The sequence below is a fragment of the Nilaparvata lugens genome, chromosome X, assembly GCF_014356525.2.
Source record: "Nilaparvata lugens isolate BPH chromosome X, ASM1435652v1, whole genome shotgun sequence".
NCBI lineage: Eukaryota > Metazoa > Arthropoda > Insecta > Hemiptera > Delphacidae > Nilaparvata > Nilaparvata lugens.
In genome coordinates, this window is record NC_052518.1 from 20,907,974 (window position 1) to 20,930,367 (window position 22,394).

General features: G+C 35.0%; 1 protein-coding gene across 2 annotated transcripts in view; it reads right to left on the bottom strand.

The window, feature by feature from the left end:
• The window catches only part of LOC111045211 (putative transcription factor SOX-15), a 131,641-nt gene that overhangs the window by 81,715 nt on the left and 27,532 nt on the right, over nucleotides 1-22,394 (bottom strand). The window contains exon 3 of one of the 2 annotated variants that reach the window (XM_022330555.2): nucleotides 16,615-16,949. The exons of the other annotated variant lie outside the window; for it this stretch is intronic. Coding sequence (XP_022186247.1) covers nucleotides 16,615-16,949 — 335 coding nt within the window. The remainder of the gene's footprint in view (nucleotides 1-16,614; nucleotides 16,950-22,394) is intronic. 2 annotated transcript variants of the gene reach the window in all.

The window sequence follows — 22,394 nt, forward strand, 5'->3', positions numbered from 1 at the left end:
ACCTAGCTACGTGTAACTAGGAATACGTCTTCAGAAGACGACGCCGTTCTATCCCTCAATGAGCTTACATTGAATCTACGCTATGCTATCAATCCTGTTAACACAAGCGTAGCGTAGCTTCAACATTGAGAGATAGAATGGCTACGTCTTCCGAAGACATATTTCTAGCTACGCGCCGCTATAATGTGTGAAAACACATTAAGATATAGAAGATTCAGTACAGGAAGAATGAGAAGCAAGGATGTAATTTATAGGAGAGTGTGAAAAATGAAAACTATGGTATATAGAACTGTAATGGAAAGAATAGGAGCAAAATAAAACATTAGCTGTCATACACCGGGCTTAAGACAAGTATGTAATGATGAACTAATGTCATAATCATCATCAGTATTCTGCCCTTGGGAGGGTCCATACATGATTCCTAATGTCTAATGTCAAACCTATTGGATACAGTTGATAAAAAAACTAAAACTGGGTAATATGGAGAAATAAGTTACAAGAATAAACAAAAGATAATACAAATTTCACAGAAATCATGGAATTTTCAAAAAATTAAAATATATAAACTGTCTAGGTCCAGAAATTGGAGATAAAATTGAAATAAAAAATTTAAGAGAAATTATGAGGGCAGAGTATGAGTATCATGGTATTAATTTTAAGAAAATCGTCGGAGAGTTCTTTGTTTAGAATGTGACTGCTGGCCTGTGCTGTACTGGTTCCTCGCATAAGTACAAGTACTCAAATGAGCTGGGCTTGAATAATTAAAACTATAATGTGGGCAGAGGAAGTTGGGTTCGTATTTATACAGAGAGGTGAGAATTATGAGTCGGTTGTAAGGCTTTTGCATTAATTTAATGTCTCTCGGATCTTTTGCTCTCCCTCTTGAACCCTCTCTCACTCTCTCTGATACTAACATTATGTCTTTCTCGTACTGTTCACTGCCCTCCCTCAAACCCCTCACCACATACTGACTCATCATACATCACTTATTTTCTGTATGAAGAACTAGGAACCTTGATGAGAAATAATAGAAGCACTACATTTCCTCATTAAAATTATTAATTATTCAATAACAATGATTATCAGCATATTTATTCTGATTAGTGATTGAAATTTAATAGAGATATGATGAAATCTCAAGAAAAAGTATCACTGATGATGCGAAGTGACCCATAAAATAAAAAATGGATACTTTATTTAGGAATAAAATTATTATGTACCTCATTAAATGGATAATATATGAGAATAAATGTATGATAGATCTCAATAAATGGATAATATTATGGCAAGATTGTTCATTGTTCTAATATGCTATTTTGTTATATCTCCTTCAAATACTGAATATTGCTACACCAAGCCCAAGTCTAGAAGTTATTTTTGTATAAAAGCTACCTTATAAATTAGTATTACCTTACATAATTATTAGTTTAAATGTACATTTCAGAAAGCAACTCAATGAGTGAACTTTTGCGTCCTCAATCTTCAAGTTACAATCAATACTATAGAGTTCAAGGAATACTGCAACTTCTCAACAAAACAGAGGAATGATAAACAGATGATTTAAATGGTACATTGATTTCTCTCTTACTTTCTGTGAATGGTGTAACAGCTGAAACTCTGGATAAATAAATAAATATCAGATTTTGGAAACTCTCAGCTCTTATCAATAATTTATATCCTTTAAATAAACATTTGATGAATTTTCAATCGACATCTTTTCTAGTTTATGTAATTAGTATTTAAATTGGCCTTGAATTTTGGAAATCATGGTTTATCAGAAAATAATATTCGAGTAATTGATTGTTTCAATGAATTTCATGGATATTGATACAAGAATACAATGAAACATTAACAAACATCATGTTCTTTTGTCAGATCATATCATTAAATCTACTTTTATGGTAGTTCATAAACGTTATTGGTAATTAAAATTTAATCCTCTATACACATCTATTTATGAGCTCTGTTACACGTTTATTTTTTTTCCCTATAGACATTAAGCTGAAATTGCACTACCTCACGTTTCTCACAAATTAAAGTAACATTAGTTGAGAATGTTATTGTTCAGAGTATTTTTCACTTTTTGAAATTTTAACACATTGAAGTGAAGAATCACTTTTTTATTACATACTTTCCATGAACCAAATTCAACACATCTTGTCTTATTTGTTGACTAATTTATGAGAATTTCTAGATTAAATTTCGGATTATCTTCAAGGGTAACTAATACTCCAAGGATATCATCACGAGTTTAAAATTTCCAATTTCAACTCGAAAATTTTACCTTTGCAAAATTGCGTTTTGTCATGACTGGGATTATTGAATTTCTGGGGGACTTTTTGGAAATTTGATTGAAGTATCTTGAAGAAACTTGGAATTACATTGCACAAATTTGGATCTTAGATTGCGTGACAATGTACGGCCTAATACAGACTCCTCAATAAATTATTACCTTGCCAGATTGCATGTGTTATCAGCTTTCCTTGGTGAATGAACAGGGACTATTCAGTAGTTTATCCTCGTTACAGGCCAACGTGGGAAAAACTCGGCAATTAATTATTGTTTGCCAAGCGTAGTTTTGAATGGAAACCTGGTCGGGTCTTCAAAATGGAAACCAGCTGCCTGTGTGTAATGAAACAGCGAGATGTCACAACATTTTTAGATGTATATTTTCTAGCATGAAATCCTTTAAAAGACTATAATGAATCAAATTACTCTAGTACTGTGTAAATGATGTTACGTAGGAAATAATTGAGATATTGAACCAAATATTTTTGAAGGTTCTATTTTTGGAAAATCGCACTCTTGGAGGCTGAAATGATTTATTCGTGGGGAACTTTTTGCAAAACAAAATTAATTTGGAGACTACGACCAACAGGTCATCTCTTGAAATATATATTTTTGTAATTGTCATCAAAATTAAATTGATTGTCATGTTACCTTGATTCTTCTATTTTCCAAGTAACTAATTATTTCTCGGCAGAACTTGAATTTGATTTAATTAATGTGTTACTTAGATGTGGCCATTACATAACTATTACAATTTTTATTTTTCATTATATTTTGTATTGCTGATTTTATGCAATGAGTCTTCTCAAACAAATAAATGAATGATTCAATCAATTACGATTAATTTATGATTCAATAAAAAAATATATTTCTTTAATAATTAAAAAGAGATAATAAAATGATTTCTAGAATAAAGGCACCTGGTTTCTGATGAAAGTATGGCATGGTTGATCCATGCTCTTCTTATCTGTGAACGTTGAGAGACGTTATGCGTCTCCGCTTGAGAATTTTACGAGGATTCAGTCTAATCTATTGGACACTTAAGGAACACGTCCACATAAACAAACCATGAAACCTTGAAGCCCTTCGATTGCTCCAATATTTTGTGATCCTTATCTTTGTGAAGATAAAATCCAGACTAAACATAGCAGAATAACATTTTTGTTGAAGAAGGATTTTTGACTGCCATTTCAAATCTTCGATACCTCCCTGCTTAACTCTGTATCAAGAAAAATATTCATGATGGATTCAGATGAAAACTGACAGAAGTTTCTCAATTTGAGCAATAATCCAAGTATTCAATTATTAGAATTTCAATTCGAATACATAGAAAACTTCCACAATAATCAAGCTGCAAACACATCCCTGTAATAAATGACAATTCCACAGTAATATACCACTTTTGAAACCCTGGAATTAAACTCTGTTTTCTGTGTAGTAGAGTAGGTTAAAAAGAGGTAGATAGTAGACTATCAATAATCGTCTTGAAATTGCCATACCTATTTCATAGACTGATGAAGGAATGACAGCCTAAAATAGTTTCCCAACTTTCCAATGAATATGTGATGGTTCATTTTCTTTTATTTAATAATCAGTATATTCAATAGGACAAATTAATTTATTTCTGTTCAATATAGAATCACCCTATCTTCATTTACCCATCTTTTTCTACCTCTGAATCATGTAGTCTAGAATTTGACAAACTTGTTTCTGACATATTATAATGATGACTATACACTAGAACCTTGATTAACTACACCCCTCCATGGTACATTTTTTCTTCTGCAGTCCCTTGAAACATTCATGTAGTTAATTGTTGAAAAGACAAAGTACATTGTACATTATTTTGGCCTAGTACCTGATAGTACATTTTTGCTGTTTCAGGAAAAAATCGATGCACTCATTAGTAGTAGATTTAAGTGTGCAGAACCCATAAAATCACAAAATCCCTGCATAATACATTTCTTACGAATTTAACCCCGTCATTATACATTTTGGTTTGCTGGGCCCCTAAATCTATACTTATAAAATTCATATATAACATATTTCCACAGTCAACCTCGATATAGAACACCCCGATCTATAGTGTGGTCCACGTTATAATGACAGTGGAGAAAGATAGAAGAGCAACGCTGCTCACTATACGAATAGAAACAAGTTTAGTAGGGGTTTCACTACAAACAAAGACTCTCTGTCTTGTCAATGCCTTCTATAGACGGTAGCTGATACAGGTTTATCAATGTACAGTAATATTAACTGTTTATTCTCGTTTAAAATAATCGGTTATATTTTATTAAGCAATAAATTATATTTTTTCAATAATTTTATAATTAATTTACATAATTAAGATGAACTATTTTGTTAATTAATTATTAATTTTACATTATCAAAAGACGATCTGGCAACAGAGCAAAGCGAAAAAGAGATAGCGCTATCAGCTTTGTTGAATGATAGAAAAGGATAGTAATATCATTGCTGATCAAACACTGCCATTATAACGTGGACCTCACTATAGTACAGACCTTGTAAAAGTACATTGTTGAAAGATTGCTCGTGATGTAGGCCTACTACATCGAGGTTCCACTGAAACTAATATCACAACTAATCATAACTAATATCAAAAGAAATGGAGTGATGCTTGAGTTGGTGATGACGACGACAGTATTAATAAAAAAGATGATATAGTTGTAGCTAAATAGTTGTAATTAACCTCCAATGGCTTGTGCTTTGTGATAGGAATGGATCTGAAACAATAGACTAGGTCAGAAGACAGTATGGCTCCTCAGCAGAGGAAGATAATAGCAGCTGATAGGATCTCTGACAGAATAAGAGGGATCCATAGGTTACAAGTTGGAAGTTACAAGTTACCAGTGCTAGTTATGGGATACAACAACATTTTCGTAATCATTTACTAAAATCATTCAATTCTCTCGATCATCTTGGGGGTGTTAAGTTACATATTAGCAAGGTTTTCTACTATTTTGTTTGTATCTTGTTTCCAGTTTTTTCCTAAAACTCAATAGTATATTAGTTAAGTTATTTTATTTCATTCTAATGTATTGTTTTTCAAATTGTATGCTCAATGTGCATTATGAGGGCAATAATGGGATTTAGTACCTGGTGTCCTCAAATATGTATATTTTCAAATAAATAAATAAAACATCCCAAAATTTGAACTCTGGTATTTGCTATACTTTGAAAATAATGATATTATGATGGAAGGAACGTGATATATTGCACCAAATCAATACCAAATCATGTTTGATCAATTGATTATTCTTGTTTTATATGTTTATTATTGATATGTTTCTCATATGATATTGGAAAAGATAGCTGAAAAGAAATTTTCGATTTGAAATTCGAAAGGTTAGTAGGTCGGTAAGAAAAAATATTTATTTCCATGAAGCTCCTGATTCCTATTCAACATTTTTATGTGATTCATGCACTTCTTACACTCAGGAAGAATCCAAGTGAGGACAGCCACATTGCTTACATTATTTGTGTGAGTGTGCTAGAAATAGATGGTTGCACATGAAACGTTCTGAAGGAGAAGTAGAAGATGATGAAGTTGAAAGGAGTTAGAGGGAGTAGAAGAAGAGGAAGTAGAAGAAAAAAGAGAAGTAAAAAAGAAGATGAAGAAAAAAGGAAAATGGAGAAAAGTGATAACAGGGATGAGAAAGGACAGAAAAGAACAAGAAGAAGAGAGAATAAAAAGAGACTAGAATAAGAGGAAGAGGTCGAAGTAGAAGAAAGATAATTTACAGGAGAAAATGGAAATGAAGAGAAGGAAAAGAAACGAAGAGAAGAAGAGGAAGAATAAGAAGGACGGAGGAGAAGAAGAAGAATAACAAGAGGAGAAAGAGAGAGAAGAATAGAAAGAAAGAGAAGAAGACGAAATAAGAAGAAGCAGAAGAGAAAGAGGAATGATAGTAGAAGAAAAGAAAAAGAAGAAGAATAGAGAAGAAGAAGTGAAAAAGCAAGAGGAGGAAGAGAGAGAAGATGATTATTTCAGTTCTTTTTTCAAGAAGATTGAAGGAGAAGAGAAAGACACAAGAAGAAGAGGAAGAGAGAGAAGAAGTGACAAGAAGGAGAATGGAGAAGCGCAAGAAGAAGAAAAAGAAAACATAAAAAGGGAATGTCAATCAATATTCCACTCGCGTGTCCTGGTGAATTCCTGTGCTGGCTCAAGTACAGCCGGCAATGTTGCAAAGGTCTACTAGTGGACAGAATCAACTGGTAAATGCAGTGCAGTGCAGTTAAGAAGGTAAGGAAGTCGAAATGCTCAGGCTCTGGTTTTAAACTTATCCCACAAATCATTCTATAAAATAAATGCAAAAACTACAATGCCACAATCAAAAGTTTATTTGATATTATATCAAAATACTGGTTTCGGTAGTTACACCAAACTTTCTTTACTACTAGACAAAAACCTGTAGATCTATTCTTAAAAAATCGTTCAAGTACTCGTGTTTCGCAACTAATTCCAAAACAGGAACATATAGTACCATCAACCTTCACGTCTAGGATGTGCGTTTTGGTGTGATCTTTTTAATCGTAAATAGAATAATTAAATTGTATGGCGAATTGCATCTGATTGATTGACTGTAAAATTATTGAATAATTGTCTATAACTCAAATGCATGTTTGAGAGGAAAATTCTCTTTTTGATGATTAGCATATACGTAAGATATTTTTCTCGGGTTATTCCCGTGTTTCGGATGAACACGTTAAACTGTCGGTCCAGGCTGCCTAAATGCAGTCGTTATGTCATGTCAGAGGCCCTGAAATTAATCAGGTGCGACCTGAAAACTCTGACACCAGACCGAGCCAGCTAGGTCACTCGATATTATCATTATTATTATTATACGTGATACATACTGTGAAATACATAAATGCCTACTTCGATTAATTTTTGTTTAGAATGGAAGTAGACTAATAAGCAACCACTTTGATATTCACGCTACACAATGAATATGAACTACTCGTTTGATTCATAGTGAACATTTTCATACTTGAATGACTGTGAGCTGTGGCATGCAAACTTGGATTCATGTAGGAGATTGAATTCGATCGAAATTTGAGAGCATACTGTGAAACATTGGAGGGAGAGACCCTGAATTGGAATACATCTAGCCACTTCCACAATAATTATCACAGTCCTTTTAGCGTTTGTATAAACTTAACCTAAGAAATGATACTTCACAATATCATTGTCATATATCATGTATTTCCCTTCTCCATTTCATATTTTGGCTTAGAATTACGAACTACTGTATTTGGAAAACGAATAATTAATGTGGCAACAAAATATAGAAAAGTAGTTTTGGGTGATTGCCTATTTTATCTGCCTTAAATATTGAATTTGTTCACCTTTCGTTTTTCGATAAAATAAGAATAACTAGTGGTGGGAACATGATAGCGCATTTCAACATTGATATAGTAATTAACGTTATCATTTTAACATCAAAAACCGCAGCTATCCAATCATTTTATTCGAGTTCGTTGTGGTCGAATTGTGGTGGAAAAATAGTTATTTTCAAGTGATGATGAGTTTGATTGCAATTCACAATGAAACGTCAATTTTTAAACTATCCGGCTTAGGAATCGATCCGCGATAAATCTATCAGTAGCAACTATCTAGACAAATTTATGTTCCCAACCACATAGTTTCTACGTTACTTTCATTTGTGTATTGCAATGATACATTTATGATTTATTCGAATGTACATAAATAGATTTTATAGTGTCGAGACCAAGAATGAACTTTATAGAGGAGTTACGAAATCATTATACGGCTTACCACTATCGTAATATCTGATCTCACCAACGCATTTGACAAATTTATCGACTTCCCAGGTAAGGACGCTATTTATGCATCGATTTAACTTGAGTCCTTTGTTTGAACGAAGAAAAGTACCATTGATAGTAATGGTAGAAAAAAGGGTTGGATTCATGATAAAATTTGGATTGAAGCACCAAAGTATCCAGGGTTTCTAGAATATTCATTATCAAGATATTGAAAAAATGGTAAAAGAAACTTCAATAAGACATGAATCTTGAAATACACAACCAAATATGAATTATATTTAAATATGCCTTGCCCATGTCATAAGAGTACTTCTAGTTTCCAGTTCCTTTAAAATCTTCTAGAAATATCTCTTCAATTGCCCTTTCAGATCTCTTTTGAATCTTAAAAACTCTTTTCGCTATTCTTGTTAATTGTATCATGCACCACACCAAATTGCATACTATAATCTATGTCCAGTGACATTATAAATCAATGATAGATCACGATATCGGAAAACGAGCCAAAATTTTGACATTAAATTCATTGGAAACACATCTACTTTCTCTTATTACAATAGATTTCTGTTACTGTTGGACAGAGTCTGTTGTAGCTAGATAATAAACTATTCAAACAAATAAGATAGTAGGTCTACTGTATTTGAAAATATCGAATCAACTTTCTTCCACACATCCTGGACAGTTATGATCAGTGAGTATAGAAAATAAATCTTATATGACTCCCTTCTACAGTCACTGGTGGTGAAATGAGTCATATAAAGTCTCCTTCTATTCCTGCTAATAGTTGTAATAATTCACCACAAATTTTCCAAGATCTTTTTACTGAGATTGATATTGAGCAGATCGATACAACTCTAAAAATCAAGATATCTTGAAATTCGAGCCGAAACTTCTAACAATCAAGTAAACAGACAGGAGTCCTAGCTCCGCCCTAATAAAGGCATATAATCAATCAATCAATCTCACTTCTAGGTTGGTGTGGCCTTGAATAAAGGCAAATATTATTCAAATCTCTTTCTTTCTCTCTCTCTCTCTATCTCTCTCTCTCTCTCTCTCTCTCTCTCTCTCTCTCTCTCTCTCTCTCTCTCTCTCTCTCTCTCTCTCTCTCTCTCCGAGCGACCTAACAACCCAAGGTGCTAGAAAACTACAGAAAATCCGGGTTCCTTTATATCCTTGATCATTTATATGCTCCACATCCTTACTCCTTCTCTTTCGCTCTCTCACTCTTTCTCTCTCTTTGGGAGAGAGAGAGATTGATTGAAGGCATATAATCAATCAATCTCTCTCTCCCCTCTCTTGTGTTATGTCGAGTGAGTGAACGTGTGTCAGTTCGGCTCCGCATTCAAATACATATAACGTAGGGTTATACAGTTCAAATCACTACAAATTATACAAAAAGTTATTCAGTTTTTCGAGCTTCATTTCATTGTAAAATTATCTTTTCAATTACCTCACTCTCTTTTCATTTATTAACAAAAAACATTCCTAGTTCTTCAATATACCTGTTCGCCTGTGATCCGCCCAACGGTACATCATGGTTAGACCTAGAGGCACGCCGAAAAATGTGGTCAACGCTCCGAAGCCAGGGCCTTCCCCAGCTATTTCTGAATCCTCATTGTCTGAAGAGGCCCTTCGCATAATGCGACTGCAAATTGAAGAATCTGTTCAAAATGCTGTCACAATGGCAATGAAGAACATTCTCGAAAAAGTTCAGGCGCTGAAAGTTGAGAATCAACGGCTGAATAAAAAAATTCGGGAGCTCGAGGTGAATTGTCACCTTAAAGTCAACGATCTGGACACTCCATTCGTATATTCGGCAACCCGGAAAGCGACAAAGAAAATACAGACCTGCTGGCACTTGATATCTTTAACAAAAAGCTCAACTTGCCCGTGACTCTGGCTGATGACAACCGATCGCATAGAGTAGGAAGGTGTCAACCACCTCAACAAGGGCAAGCGAAGCTGAAGAACCGCCTCATCATAGTTTGATGTTTTTTAGACCACCCCAAGCATTCGATACTGTTGATCATACAGTCCTTTTGAATAAGTTGGCTATTCTTGGTTTCAGTCACAACTCGTTAGTTAGGATCAAATCCTATCTGTTAGGTAGGAAATAATGTGTATCTGTTGGTGACAAAAAGTCAACTTGGAAAAACGTTATGCATGGAGTACCACAAGGTTCAATTTTAGGCCCTCTCCTATTCACTTTGTATGCTAATGACCTTTCTTCCATTATCAAATTCTCCAGTTTCCATACTTATGCAAACGATCCTTCAAATCTATTTAAGCTGTCCCATAACAAAAATTAATGAAACAGTTGGAATAATGAATTAGGATATCAATTTGATAAATAAATTGACAAAGAAAAATGGCCTTAAGCTTAATCCCATCAAAACACAACCCATTATAATTGGATATTCTCGTCTTATAAACAATATTGACTTGAATCGATTCACAAAATTAGTGTAGACGGTAATGACATTCCTCACTGTAGCTCAGTTAAAAATTTAGGCATTATTATGAATGGTACTCTTGACTGGTCAGAACAAATGAAAAAAACTTGTAAAAAGGTATTCTCAGCAATGCACGCATTGAAGAAAATGCACGATATTCTCCCTAGAAACATTAAATTATTGGTTCAATCTCTCATCTTCCCATATTCAATGTATTGTAATTCTGTTCTCAACGATATGCAAGTTACTCTGGATGATAAACTACAGCATTGCCAAAATTATTGTCTACGTTTTGTCTACTCTCTCCAACGCCATGATCATATCACCCCAGCCCACATTGCTAGTTCAACATTAAAGCTTCCTGATCAAAGGCTTTTTCGAATAGTCAAGCTTGTTAGAGATATCTTGAAATACGGTAATCCGAACTATTTTGAAGATGATTTCAAATTTGTCTCTGAAGATAGGAGGATAGATGCTTCACATACTAGAACCGGAGAAAGTACTTTAAGGATACCCAATCATCGAACTACCACTTTTACAAAATCCTTTCTAGTTAGTGCCTGTCAAGCATGGAACGCACTTCCTGTTACTATCAGGTCCATCAAGAGCCAAGCGAGCTTCATCCTGACTTGAAGAAATTATATTTTGGAACAAATGACTGAAACTGTCCAGCCCTAGAACGATCACATCACAACCATCCCTCACTCATCCCACCAATATAATTGGAATTCCCGAATCATTTTCAAATCTTGTTGCATTACCTGGATATAATCTCTTCCGAGATTTTAAAGTTTGGGGGGGTGTAGCAGTTTATGTGAAAGATGGTATGAAAACAAAAGTTTAATTTTAATCACATCTAAACAGGAGTATTCTTCCAGACCAGAGTTCATGCTACTTGAATTATCCTTATCCAGTTCTGATAAATTACTCGTTGGTATCTGTTATCACCCACCATAAATGGGTCATCTTACAGATTTTGAGAATGCCTTGCTTTCTCTTATGCATTGTTATAAACGTATACTAGTTATGGGGGATATGAACACCGACTTGGACATGACAAATCGTAACTTTGACTACTTTCAACTGACTACAATCATTTTCCAATGCCTAAACATGACCATTTTACCTCTGGATCCAACTCATCATACTAATGAATCAGACACACTCATTGACCTTCTCATTGTTAGTGATCCCAACGAGGTTGTTCAAACAGGTCAAATCTCAGTCCCAGCTATTTCTGGACATGATTTGATCTACTGTGTACTTCCCAATAAGACACCTAAGCATAAGTTGTGTATCTGGGTCGATGTCGGATTGTTTGATTTTTGATTTTGTAATTCAAATTTGAATAAAATTACAAAATCAAAAACCAAACTATCTGACATCGACTCAGATACACAACTTGAATTAATTCCCAGAGAGAAATCTAGCAGATGCCCGAAAATTTGTGTCCTTCCAAAAATACACAAGCTGGATACAACCCTCAGACCAATTGTGAGTGCTATTAACTCACCTACCCAGAAACTTGAACGTTTCATAGCCAGCCTCATTTAACCAGTCATAGAAGAATCACAATCATATGTGAAAAACTCCTATGATTTCATCAAACAAATAAAAGACATAACCTTAAATTCGGGAGACATACTAGCAAGTTTAGACATCATTTCCATGTACCCCAACATTCCTGTTGATGGAGCCCTAATCATCATGAATCAAAATGCACACTTTTCTTAATCAATTATTGACCTGACAAGCCACTGCCTGAAAAATACATATTTCATCTACAATAACCAATACTACAGACAAATTGAAGGTGCCCCCATGGGATCATCCCTCTCTCCAGCCATAGCCAATCTCTTCATGACTCATTTTGAAGAAGAAGCTCTCAGTAGAACAAAACTGAGACCAACCCTTTGGAAGAGATATGTAGATGATATCTTTATCATTTGGCCTCATGGTAAAGAAGAACTCTTCGGATTCCTCAATCAGCTGAACCAGATACACCCCAAAATACAGTTCACTCTCGAAATGGAAGAAGAAGCTAAACTACCGTTCTTAGACATCCTAATCACCAGAAACAAAAATGGCAATCTGGAACACTCTGTATGCAGGAAAATAACCCATACAAATAAATACCTCAATGCACTATCTCATCATCACCCCGCACATTCCTTCTCTGTAGTCAATAGTCTAATCTTTCGATCCATCCATCTCACCGACGAAAAAAGCAAAGAAGAAGAGATCAAGACAATCAAATCCATACTGAAGTATAATGGTTACAATAATAGAATAATTGAAAAATCTTTGAAAAAACACCTGACACCTTCAAAACCTGAAGAAAAACTCAAGGAAGAGAATGCATTTGAAAAAACCGCCCCCCTTCCATACATCAAGGGTACCACCGACCGTATCGGGAGAATACTGAAAAAACATCATATCAAACCTGTCTACAAACCTTTCCAAACTATTTCGAAATAACTAAAGAAGCCCGTTCAGAGATCAGAGCTAGAAAATCAAGGCATTTACAGCATCCTTGCCTGAATTGTGACAAGATGTATGAAGGTCAAACAAATAGAAGAATTTCAGCCAGGGTAAGGGAACACAAACTGAGCATAAAAAACAAACAATCAACCTCAGCTCTTTACAACCACAAAAAGAAATTAGGGCACAAAATAAACTTCAACAATCCTAAACAAATTGCCAATATTCAAGATTTTCGAGTTAGGACTATAGGAGAGGCTCTAGAAATAGAGATTTCCAGAGGTAGCCTTAACAAAAGGGATGACAGTAAAAATATCTTTTCTCTTTGGGAAATCATTCTGAACACAACAAACACATCACAAAAGCCAGACACTTCTCCGGGAATTCCATTCACCAGTAGCACCAGGCGGAGCACGTGGCAGAAGGAGGGGAGAGGAGGTAGTCCCTTCGACCATGAGGAAGAATTTCGAAGCAAAGGCAGGAGTCAGTATAGCATTGACTGCGCTCCGAAGATGTCATTTGGGATGATGGCGAAGCGTCAGCAAGTAAGTGAAACTGCTCATCGGATTTGCCTGGTTGATAATTTACCATATATATATATATATATAAAGGTTTAAAGTTTTGTAATATGAATATAAACAGGATACACACGACACGGATAGATTAAAAACACTTGAAAACTTACATTTAAACGAGAATTTTCGGGGGCTGGGCCCCCTTTGTCAATCAACCAGGAAGTGAAGTGGTGCAGATTTGAATTTTCATTCTCTATTTGAATGTTCAAATCTGCACCACTTCACTTAATGGTTGATTGACAAAGGGAGCCCAGCCCCCGAAAGTTCACTTTTAAATGTAAGTTTTTAAGTGTTTTTAAAAGTGAACTTTCGGGGGCTGGGCTCCCTTTGTCAATCAACCATTAAGTGAAGTGGTGCAGATTTGAACATTCAAATAGAGAATGAAAATTCAAATCTGCACCACTTCACTTCCTGGTTGATTGACAAAGGGGGCCCAGCCCCCGAAAATTCTCGTTTAAATGTAAGTTTTCAAGTGTTTTTAATCTATCCGTGTCGTGTGTATCCTGTTTATATTCATATTACAAAACTTTAAACCTTTATATATATATATATATATATATATATATATATAATATATATATATATAGTGTTTTCTATATTTATATATATATATCAAAGTCAAAGTCCTTGCCACCCTCCCTCCCACAGCCCCCTCCATAGATGTCAAGACAAAAGAATTGGCTTTTATTTGGGTGCTTGGAGCTGCTTCCAGTCCTGGTCTCAACAGACAGCAATAGTACCATAGCTACAAACTGTTCAATTAAATTGAAATGAATTTCATCATATCATAATAAATTTCACAGCTATCAAATATATATTAAATGTTCAATAAAAATGAAAAATAAATTCCATTCAAGTTCAATTCTACAATTCCTTTCTCCAATTTTAGTCTAATTCTTTTTTGATTTCCAATTTTAAATCTCCTCTTTCCTATTAATTCATAAGCTACACCTTTCCTTATTCATAATCCACTCAAATCTTAAATATCCCGTTTGTAACCGCCTCCTAAATACCCCATAATGTCCCCTGAATCTGTACTCTTTTTCTCTCCATCCGTCTGCACCACGTAATCTGTGGTCTCTGCTGCTACAATTGACTCTCCGTGCGTACTCTGTGGTCACAGGACCGTTGGATTTAAAACTGCAGTCTGCTCGATTGAGGAAGGAAACTCAGTTCCCGAAAATCTCCCCCATTTCTAATGTAAGTTTTTAAGTGTTTTCAATCTATTTATATCTTATGTCTCCTGTTTTGCAGTTCAATAATTATTTTCTTAGTCTACATTATGTAAATTCATCTATAATTTTGCTGTATTGTAAGCTATTGTATATAAGTGTAAAAGCCAGTATATATTGTAATCTACATAAATAAAGTACTCAATCCATCAATCAATCCCGGTCGTGTGTTGATGGGAAGGATATTATTTCACATCCTTTTCAGAGTGGGCAATTTTTTGTTGAAACGACGTCGATTAAATTGTCGTTATTCAAATTACATTCTTATTTATAATTAATTTTCATATTTTGTAGAATTCGTTGAATATTTTGCAAAACTGTAATTTCATGTAAATTAGTGTATAAGCCAGTATATAATAGCTACATGAAAAAAGAACTCACTCCCACAAGAAATTAATATAAAATTAATCAATTCATCTATCTCTCTCTCCCTCTCCTATCTCATGAGGCTGCATGATTGTAGGGCACTCCATGCTGTTATTTTTCTGCATAAGACATTGGAAACTGGAACACCTAAGTATATTGCAGAGGATTTTCAATATTTGAGTGATATCGGTCGGGGTGGTACACGGCATGGTTCCCATCTGCTAGCTGTCCCAACTCACAGGACAGTCATGTTCTACAAGTCCTTTCTTGTAAGAGCTTGTGGATTGTGGAATTCATTGCCGGCTGAATTGAAGCGCATTGAGGGTCATCGTCGGTTCGGCGCGGCTGTCTTCCGGTGGATCAGGAGTGGTGGGGGCGGCTGGGCTTAGCGGGGGTTGCATCATACCACTGTGTTGGTATGGACTCATGCATCATACCACTGTGTTGGACCAGCGGTGGCTAGTCAGGCGCATGTGTTGGTGTGTGTGTGTGTGTGTGTGTGTGTGTGTGTGTGTGTGTGAGCTTTCTTTTCATGCTTTTATACTTTTCATAGTTTGATACATTCATTTATTCAGTCTCAAAATTGATTTCTTTAGAGTAATTTTAAGAGAATCAAGTTCAACTTTAAAAGTAAACTCTAAAGACAAATATAAAAAATACTCTCTCAAAATTGATTAATTTCATGCTAGAAGTATTTATTAATTTCCTTATTTTCTCATATTGCTTGTGAGGTTTGTAGCCATATTGCTCTTTCTTGCTTTTTCGATCCTATCCGTCCATCCTCTCCATATCCGTCGATCCTATCCATATATTCCGTCATAAATGTTGTATTTATTTCCCAACAGATATTTGCTATTTTACATTTTAAGAATGCTCTACTTCTAAGTTTATTCAACTATTCCAATTTTTATTATTATAATTATTTTTTTTTTTACTTTTTTCATTTAAAATATAGTTTTGTTTTATTTTATTTTACTGAGTATTGCTGTTAAATTATAATGTTGTATTGTATTGGATTGTATTGGAGGGTTAAGTGTAAGAGCTCCGCCAATTTATTTAGATGCATAACAATATTATCTATAGTTATTCTAAATTCCTTTTGATGTTCTTAGTCTATATATTATGTAAATTTATCTATAATTTTGTTGTATTGTAGCTATTGTATGTAAGTGTATAAGGCAGTATATTTTATAATCTACATAAATAAAGTAGTCAATCAATCAATCTTCTCCTTCTTGTGTGGCAGAGAGGACCTGGAGTCACAACTCCGCCCGAATAAAGGCATATGATCAATCTTTCACTCCTTCTTACATTAATCATTGTTGTTATTGATACATTTTTGTGTATAGCATAAATTATTGATGAAACCCAAATCGACCACCACCAAGTATCCAGGTGTGCTGACTCACTCACCTAGCATTTTGCTGAGGTCAGCATTGTGCAGATCGGGATTCTCGTCAGCCAACTTCTTGCGTTCAACTTTGGCCCACACCATAAAAGCGTTCATGGGACGTCGGATGCGCTGCTCCTTGGCAGGCTTCTTGCCGTCCGGAGGATGATGCGGAGGATACGGCCAGGGCACGTCGTGAACGCCGGGCAACACCTGAGACACGGGAACCATCTCGTCGTGGTTGGAATTGGCGACTAATTCTAATTGGCTAATCCGTCCCGCTCCTGTCCCGTAATGGTAGATGCTGCCATACATCGAGGGCGAACCGCATGCCTCGTACACCGGACTTGACATGAGCCTGTTCAGGTCAACACAAAATAAAAAATAATAGACAGGAGTAAAAAAACTGAAAATCAATAAGAGTTTGATGTGAAAGCAAAGCATAAAAAAATGGACTAAAGCAACAAAAATGTGAAACCAAAAATATAAACTTCATGAACTCTTTCACACTAAACCTGTGCAGGTGAATAGAACATAAAAAATAAGCAAATGAGAAAACATAAATCAAAAAATGGGTAGATTATAGATGATGAACCATTTAGATGTTGTCATAAAAAATTAAAATATTGAACCAATAATACTATTAACCAATAAAACCATATGAGACACCGGACTAGAGCAGGTAAAAAGACATTGGAAATGATATGGCAGTAAAATAAAGCGAATCAACAAACAATCATTTTAAAACATGTAGATTTGAAGGAGCAAAGTATGTGTGAGAATTCGGCTGTGTGGTTATCCCATTGGTAACTTTTTTTTCAAAATCATTTTATTTCCCATCAATATAGATTGATTACAAAATTATTTGTGTTTTGACCACAAAAAGATCTCAGGCACCTCAATAATCAATGTTTCCATTTGGAATCAATGGGTTAGAAAGGGTTAACATGGTCAGCAGGAAAGTAAGACAGAGATTTCTCCAACCAATAAGAATATTTACAAATTGTAGAAACTAAGTATCAAAATGGAATTGATGGTAATGGAGTTACAGTATTTTTTTAGAATGCTACAACGGAGCAATTTATATTAAATGAACGAAAAATATGAGAATCATATTATTAAACATTTTCTGTGAATTAGTTTTTGGAAGAGTTTTTGGAAGAGTTTTTGGAAGGGGAAATGCTGAAGAACGCTGGAAATACACTGAAACCCGTAGATTTTGGGCTTATGTTTGGCGTTATCTCAGAGCCCTTCTAATACAACATTTTTACACCTTAGCTTAAAGTCTGTACACAATTCAATTTTTTTTTTGTTCATTTCATCTTTAAGAACTGAGAAAACGCAGGAAAATACTGAGAAACGCCTGAAAAACTTATAAAAACCGTTGATCTCACCAATACCAATGATAAAACAGTTGACGTCATTTCGAAGCCCATTCAATATAATATCTTCACACCTTATCTGAGGCTGTGTATCAAATTTAAACATGTTTTGTCATAATAATAATACTTGAAAAGGCTGAGAAAACGCAGAAAAAAAAAACAGATTTTGGGCGTATCTTTGCAATGTTTTTTTTCTCAAATTCGTTGCTGAATCCATTTTTTTAAATTCGTTGATATTGTTAAATCTCTAACAGCTAGTATCCGTTCTTAGTGCGCCTCTAGAAGGCCAACTGAACATACCTGCCAAATTTGAACGTATTTGGTCCAGTAGATTTTTAGTTCTGTTCATTGTAAATGAATGAATGAATGGATCGATGCCATTTCGCTTTTATAGTTAGAAGAAGATAACTACTTGTCTTGACCAATGCAAGAATTCAACCTTGATTGGTCAACTGACAGCCAATCAAATTGTCTATGAGATATGTGTGTTTTAATTTGTTTCTTCATTTGATCTGCCTTCTAGCTTCTTGAGCTGCAAAAACTCTTATAACTGTTTAAACAGCAGATTCTAACTAACAGTTTTCAAAATCTTTTGTAATACAGCCCTCAATTAGCAAAAATCCTGTACAATATTTTTTTCCAGTCGGAGACAGTTGACAGAGAGAAATGGATTAGGATATGGGAACTAACATCAGAACACGAGTTGAATGATTATAATACAATCTAATTGAATTTATAAATGGCCTTTTATTTGTATTTTTATTGATGACATATTTCGACACTTGAGGGCATTTTCAAGTCACTTGATAATAAAATTTTTCTGATGCAATACGGTCCATCTGAAGGCCTCTCGGACTCAGACATCAACATCCTTTCGCCAGACTCTCCCAACACACCACACTTCTATCTTCTTTCAAAAATTCATAAAGAAGGCAATCCTGGTCGTCCCATTGTTTCTAGCATAAATAGCCCAACTGAACGAATCTCTGCCCTTGTTGATTTCCACCTCCAACCCATTGTTGCCTCCCTACCCTCTCATATCAGAGACTCCTTTCACTTCATAGATATCATAAGTAACACAACCCTTCCAACTGACCAACAACTCCTCCTTGTTACCATTGATGTAGCCTCCCTCTACACTTCCATTCTCCATTCTGAAGGCTTAAAATCCCTTGAGCATTTCCTTTCCTCACAACCCACACCCTCCACCCCTTCAACCACCTTCCTAGTAAACCTTGCCAAACTGGTGCTCACAAGCAATGCCTTCAGGTTTGAAGATACTCCAAAGCTCTGTAACACCTACTTCTCTGGAATTGAAAACCTCAAACCTGTCCTAAAAGATCTGTTCCATGTCGTCTCCTCCAATCCCTCTACCAAACACCTTTTCCAGCAACCACCCATCCTGTCCTATCACTGATTCTTTCATCTGCTTTACCAGTCCTATCACCAACTACACCCACCAAATCCATCAATCCAGTAATTGCATCTCCAAAAATTGCATCTACCTCCTTTCCTGCAACTTCTGTCCTGCCTTCTATATAGGTGAAACCACCACTGCCCTAAACCTCCGGATCAACAATCACAGGGCTTCCTTTAAAAATGATACTTCCCTACCCATCCCTACCCTTAGCTCTGAGCACAACAAGAACTTTGAACAATGCTTCAAAGTCAAAGTCCTTGCCACCCTCCCTCCCACAGCCCCCTCCATAGATGTCAAGACAAAAGAATTGGCTTTTATTTGGGTGCTTGGAGCTGCTTCCAGTTCTGGTCTCAACAGACAGCAATAGTACCATAGCTATCAACTCTACACCAATTATTTAATTAAATTGCAATAAATTCCATCATATCATAATAAATTCCACAGCTATCAAATAAATATATATTAAATGTTCAATAAAAATGGAAAATAAATTCATTCAAGTTAAATTCTACAATTGCTTTCTCCAATTTTAGTCTAATTGTTTTTTGATTTATAATTTTAAATCTCCTCTTTTCTATCAATTCATAAGCTACACCTTTCCTTATTCATAACCCATTCAAATCTTAAATATCCCGTTTGTAACCGCCCCCTAAATACCCCATAATGTCCCCTGAATTTGTACCCTTCTTCTCTCCATCCGTCTGCACCGCGTAATCTGTGGTATCTGCTGCTACAGTCGGCTAAATCCGGTATACAGTCAATCAGTCCTTGCCCAGACCCCGTGGTTACCACCCTAAGCCCTTGGGTGTGTGAGTGTAGATAATGAATGAAAATCAAAACATCCGGAGAGCTTCAAAATAATTTTCAACCCTGAATCAAAAAGCTCAATTAAGAATCAGTAAAACGATGTGAACATCGAAAAGACTTTTCCAACTACTTTGAATTTTATAGAAAATTCAAAACCATAGTTACAAATCGAAGAGGCCGAATGAAATCCAATAAAAAAACGTCTGATTCCTTGGCATCTTAAAAAATGAAGACGAAGATGGAGAAATTGATGGTGTTTCATCATCGCCTTCATCAATCTCAGAATGTTTTTCCGATTAACAACAACCATCTCGAAAGGTAAGAATTTTAAATACCGAGCAGTCACTATAGTCTCTAACTGGTTGCCTCAACTGGTTGCTAACATAGGATTAGCACCTGATCGCAAGCTACCTGTGTTTCGCAATTACATCTAATTGAATGCTACACCGAGAAGATGTAATTATCCAATAATAAAACCGCGTAATAGCTCCACTCAGTGGTCCATCCACGAGCAGTTATGAGCTTCAAAGTAAAATGAGCTACTACACTAGAATGTGCAGAATTCAAAATGAGTTCATGAATGAGATTGAGATTTATTCCAAGTTGTGAATGACTTCTAGTGAATAGGAAGGTGTATAATAACACTGATTTCATTAAGAAAACAATGGTTGACACATTTTTCCGAAAATATACGATAGTTTGTTGTTGTATCAATGGTTGACACATTTTTCCGAAAACATACGATAGTTTGTTGTTGTATAAATGATATTGTTGACTATTACTATGTTGACTACATACTTGACACCTGCAAGGATTTGAAAGTTAATACATTAAAACCAGTTTATTACAAGCTTCAATAGAACGACTTTTTTCAATTTCCTTGAAAGGTTCGTGAACCAACACTTTTGAAGACACTGTTGAAAACACTACAGTCATGATGTAGGGATTTTAACAAAAGCTTCAGTTTTAAGCACGAATTTCTAGTGGTCTGTTCTGTAGTGAACATATGGAACCACCAAATTTAAAATTAATAATAGCCTTAGTTGAAAATGAAAGACGAACTCAGGCTCTCTTTAATATCATAGAGTAGATACCTTAATTAATTATTCCTCTCTGATAATATTCGCGTAGCCAGAGAGTATGGAATGTAAAAAATGGATGAGACCTTCTTATCTTGTTCAGAATCCAAGAATGCGTCGTTTCCTACAATAGAATTTCGATCGGGTCAGCGGGAGGAATGCTAAGTCAAATTTTCAAAAAACAAAAAAATATCCAACCGAAAATGTAACAGTTACAGAGTTCTTAATCATCCAATCAGAAAGGGATATCGATGTAAGTAATGGGAAAAATTGCATTTTTAGAGGGGGGATTGGGGAGTCCAAATATTTGACTTTTGCAAAAAACAAATTTACAGTATTTTCAATTAGCATTCTATACTATCTGCGCGTAGCTAAAAAAATTGAGAGTTGCCTCCTCTCTAAGCATCCAATACAGCACGCTACCAACCTCTAGTACTCACTTTGTTTAGAAGATTCTAGTACTGATACGCGTGTTCAGAGCGTGTTGTATAAAATAATAACTCATTTTATGAATATTGCTCAATACATACAGTTTGAAAATTGTTAACAGTTGTTTTACATTCATTTATACACTTATCGCAAAATTTCATTTAATGATGCGTTCAATCTCTATATTATCATTGAATTCAAACTTTGTGGAATGCAATGGAATTCATTTTTAGCTTCATTTTAAATTTTTATTAACTAGAATCTAGACTTTATTGAAGCCTAGAATTTATTGTAGACTAGAATTTATTGTAGCCTTCAAAAATAAATAGATTCCAATCTAATTTTTTAACATTTGGCTTTGAATGACGTAGAGTCTAGTGTATAGCAAAATTAAATCAAAATAATTACTATAATTTTTAAGTAGGTATCATATTTTCAATGTAGAATGTAAGAATAAGATATTTACACATAATTGAAAAATAAATGTAGTCTGCAAAATTCAGTCTGGATTAGTTTGTTGTGCTAGGTATGTTGCTTCCTCTTAGTCAGTATGATTTTCATTTGTATCAATAGATTCCGAGTGTTTGCAAAAGAAGTGTTGCAAACTGTGGATGTGACAATCCTCTGATCTTTACTCTGGCGACAGGAAGCTAATGTACTGGAATCGATCGCAGTGAAATTCACTG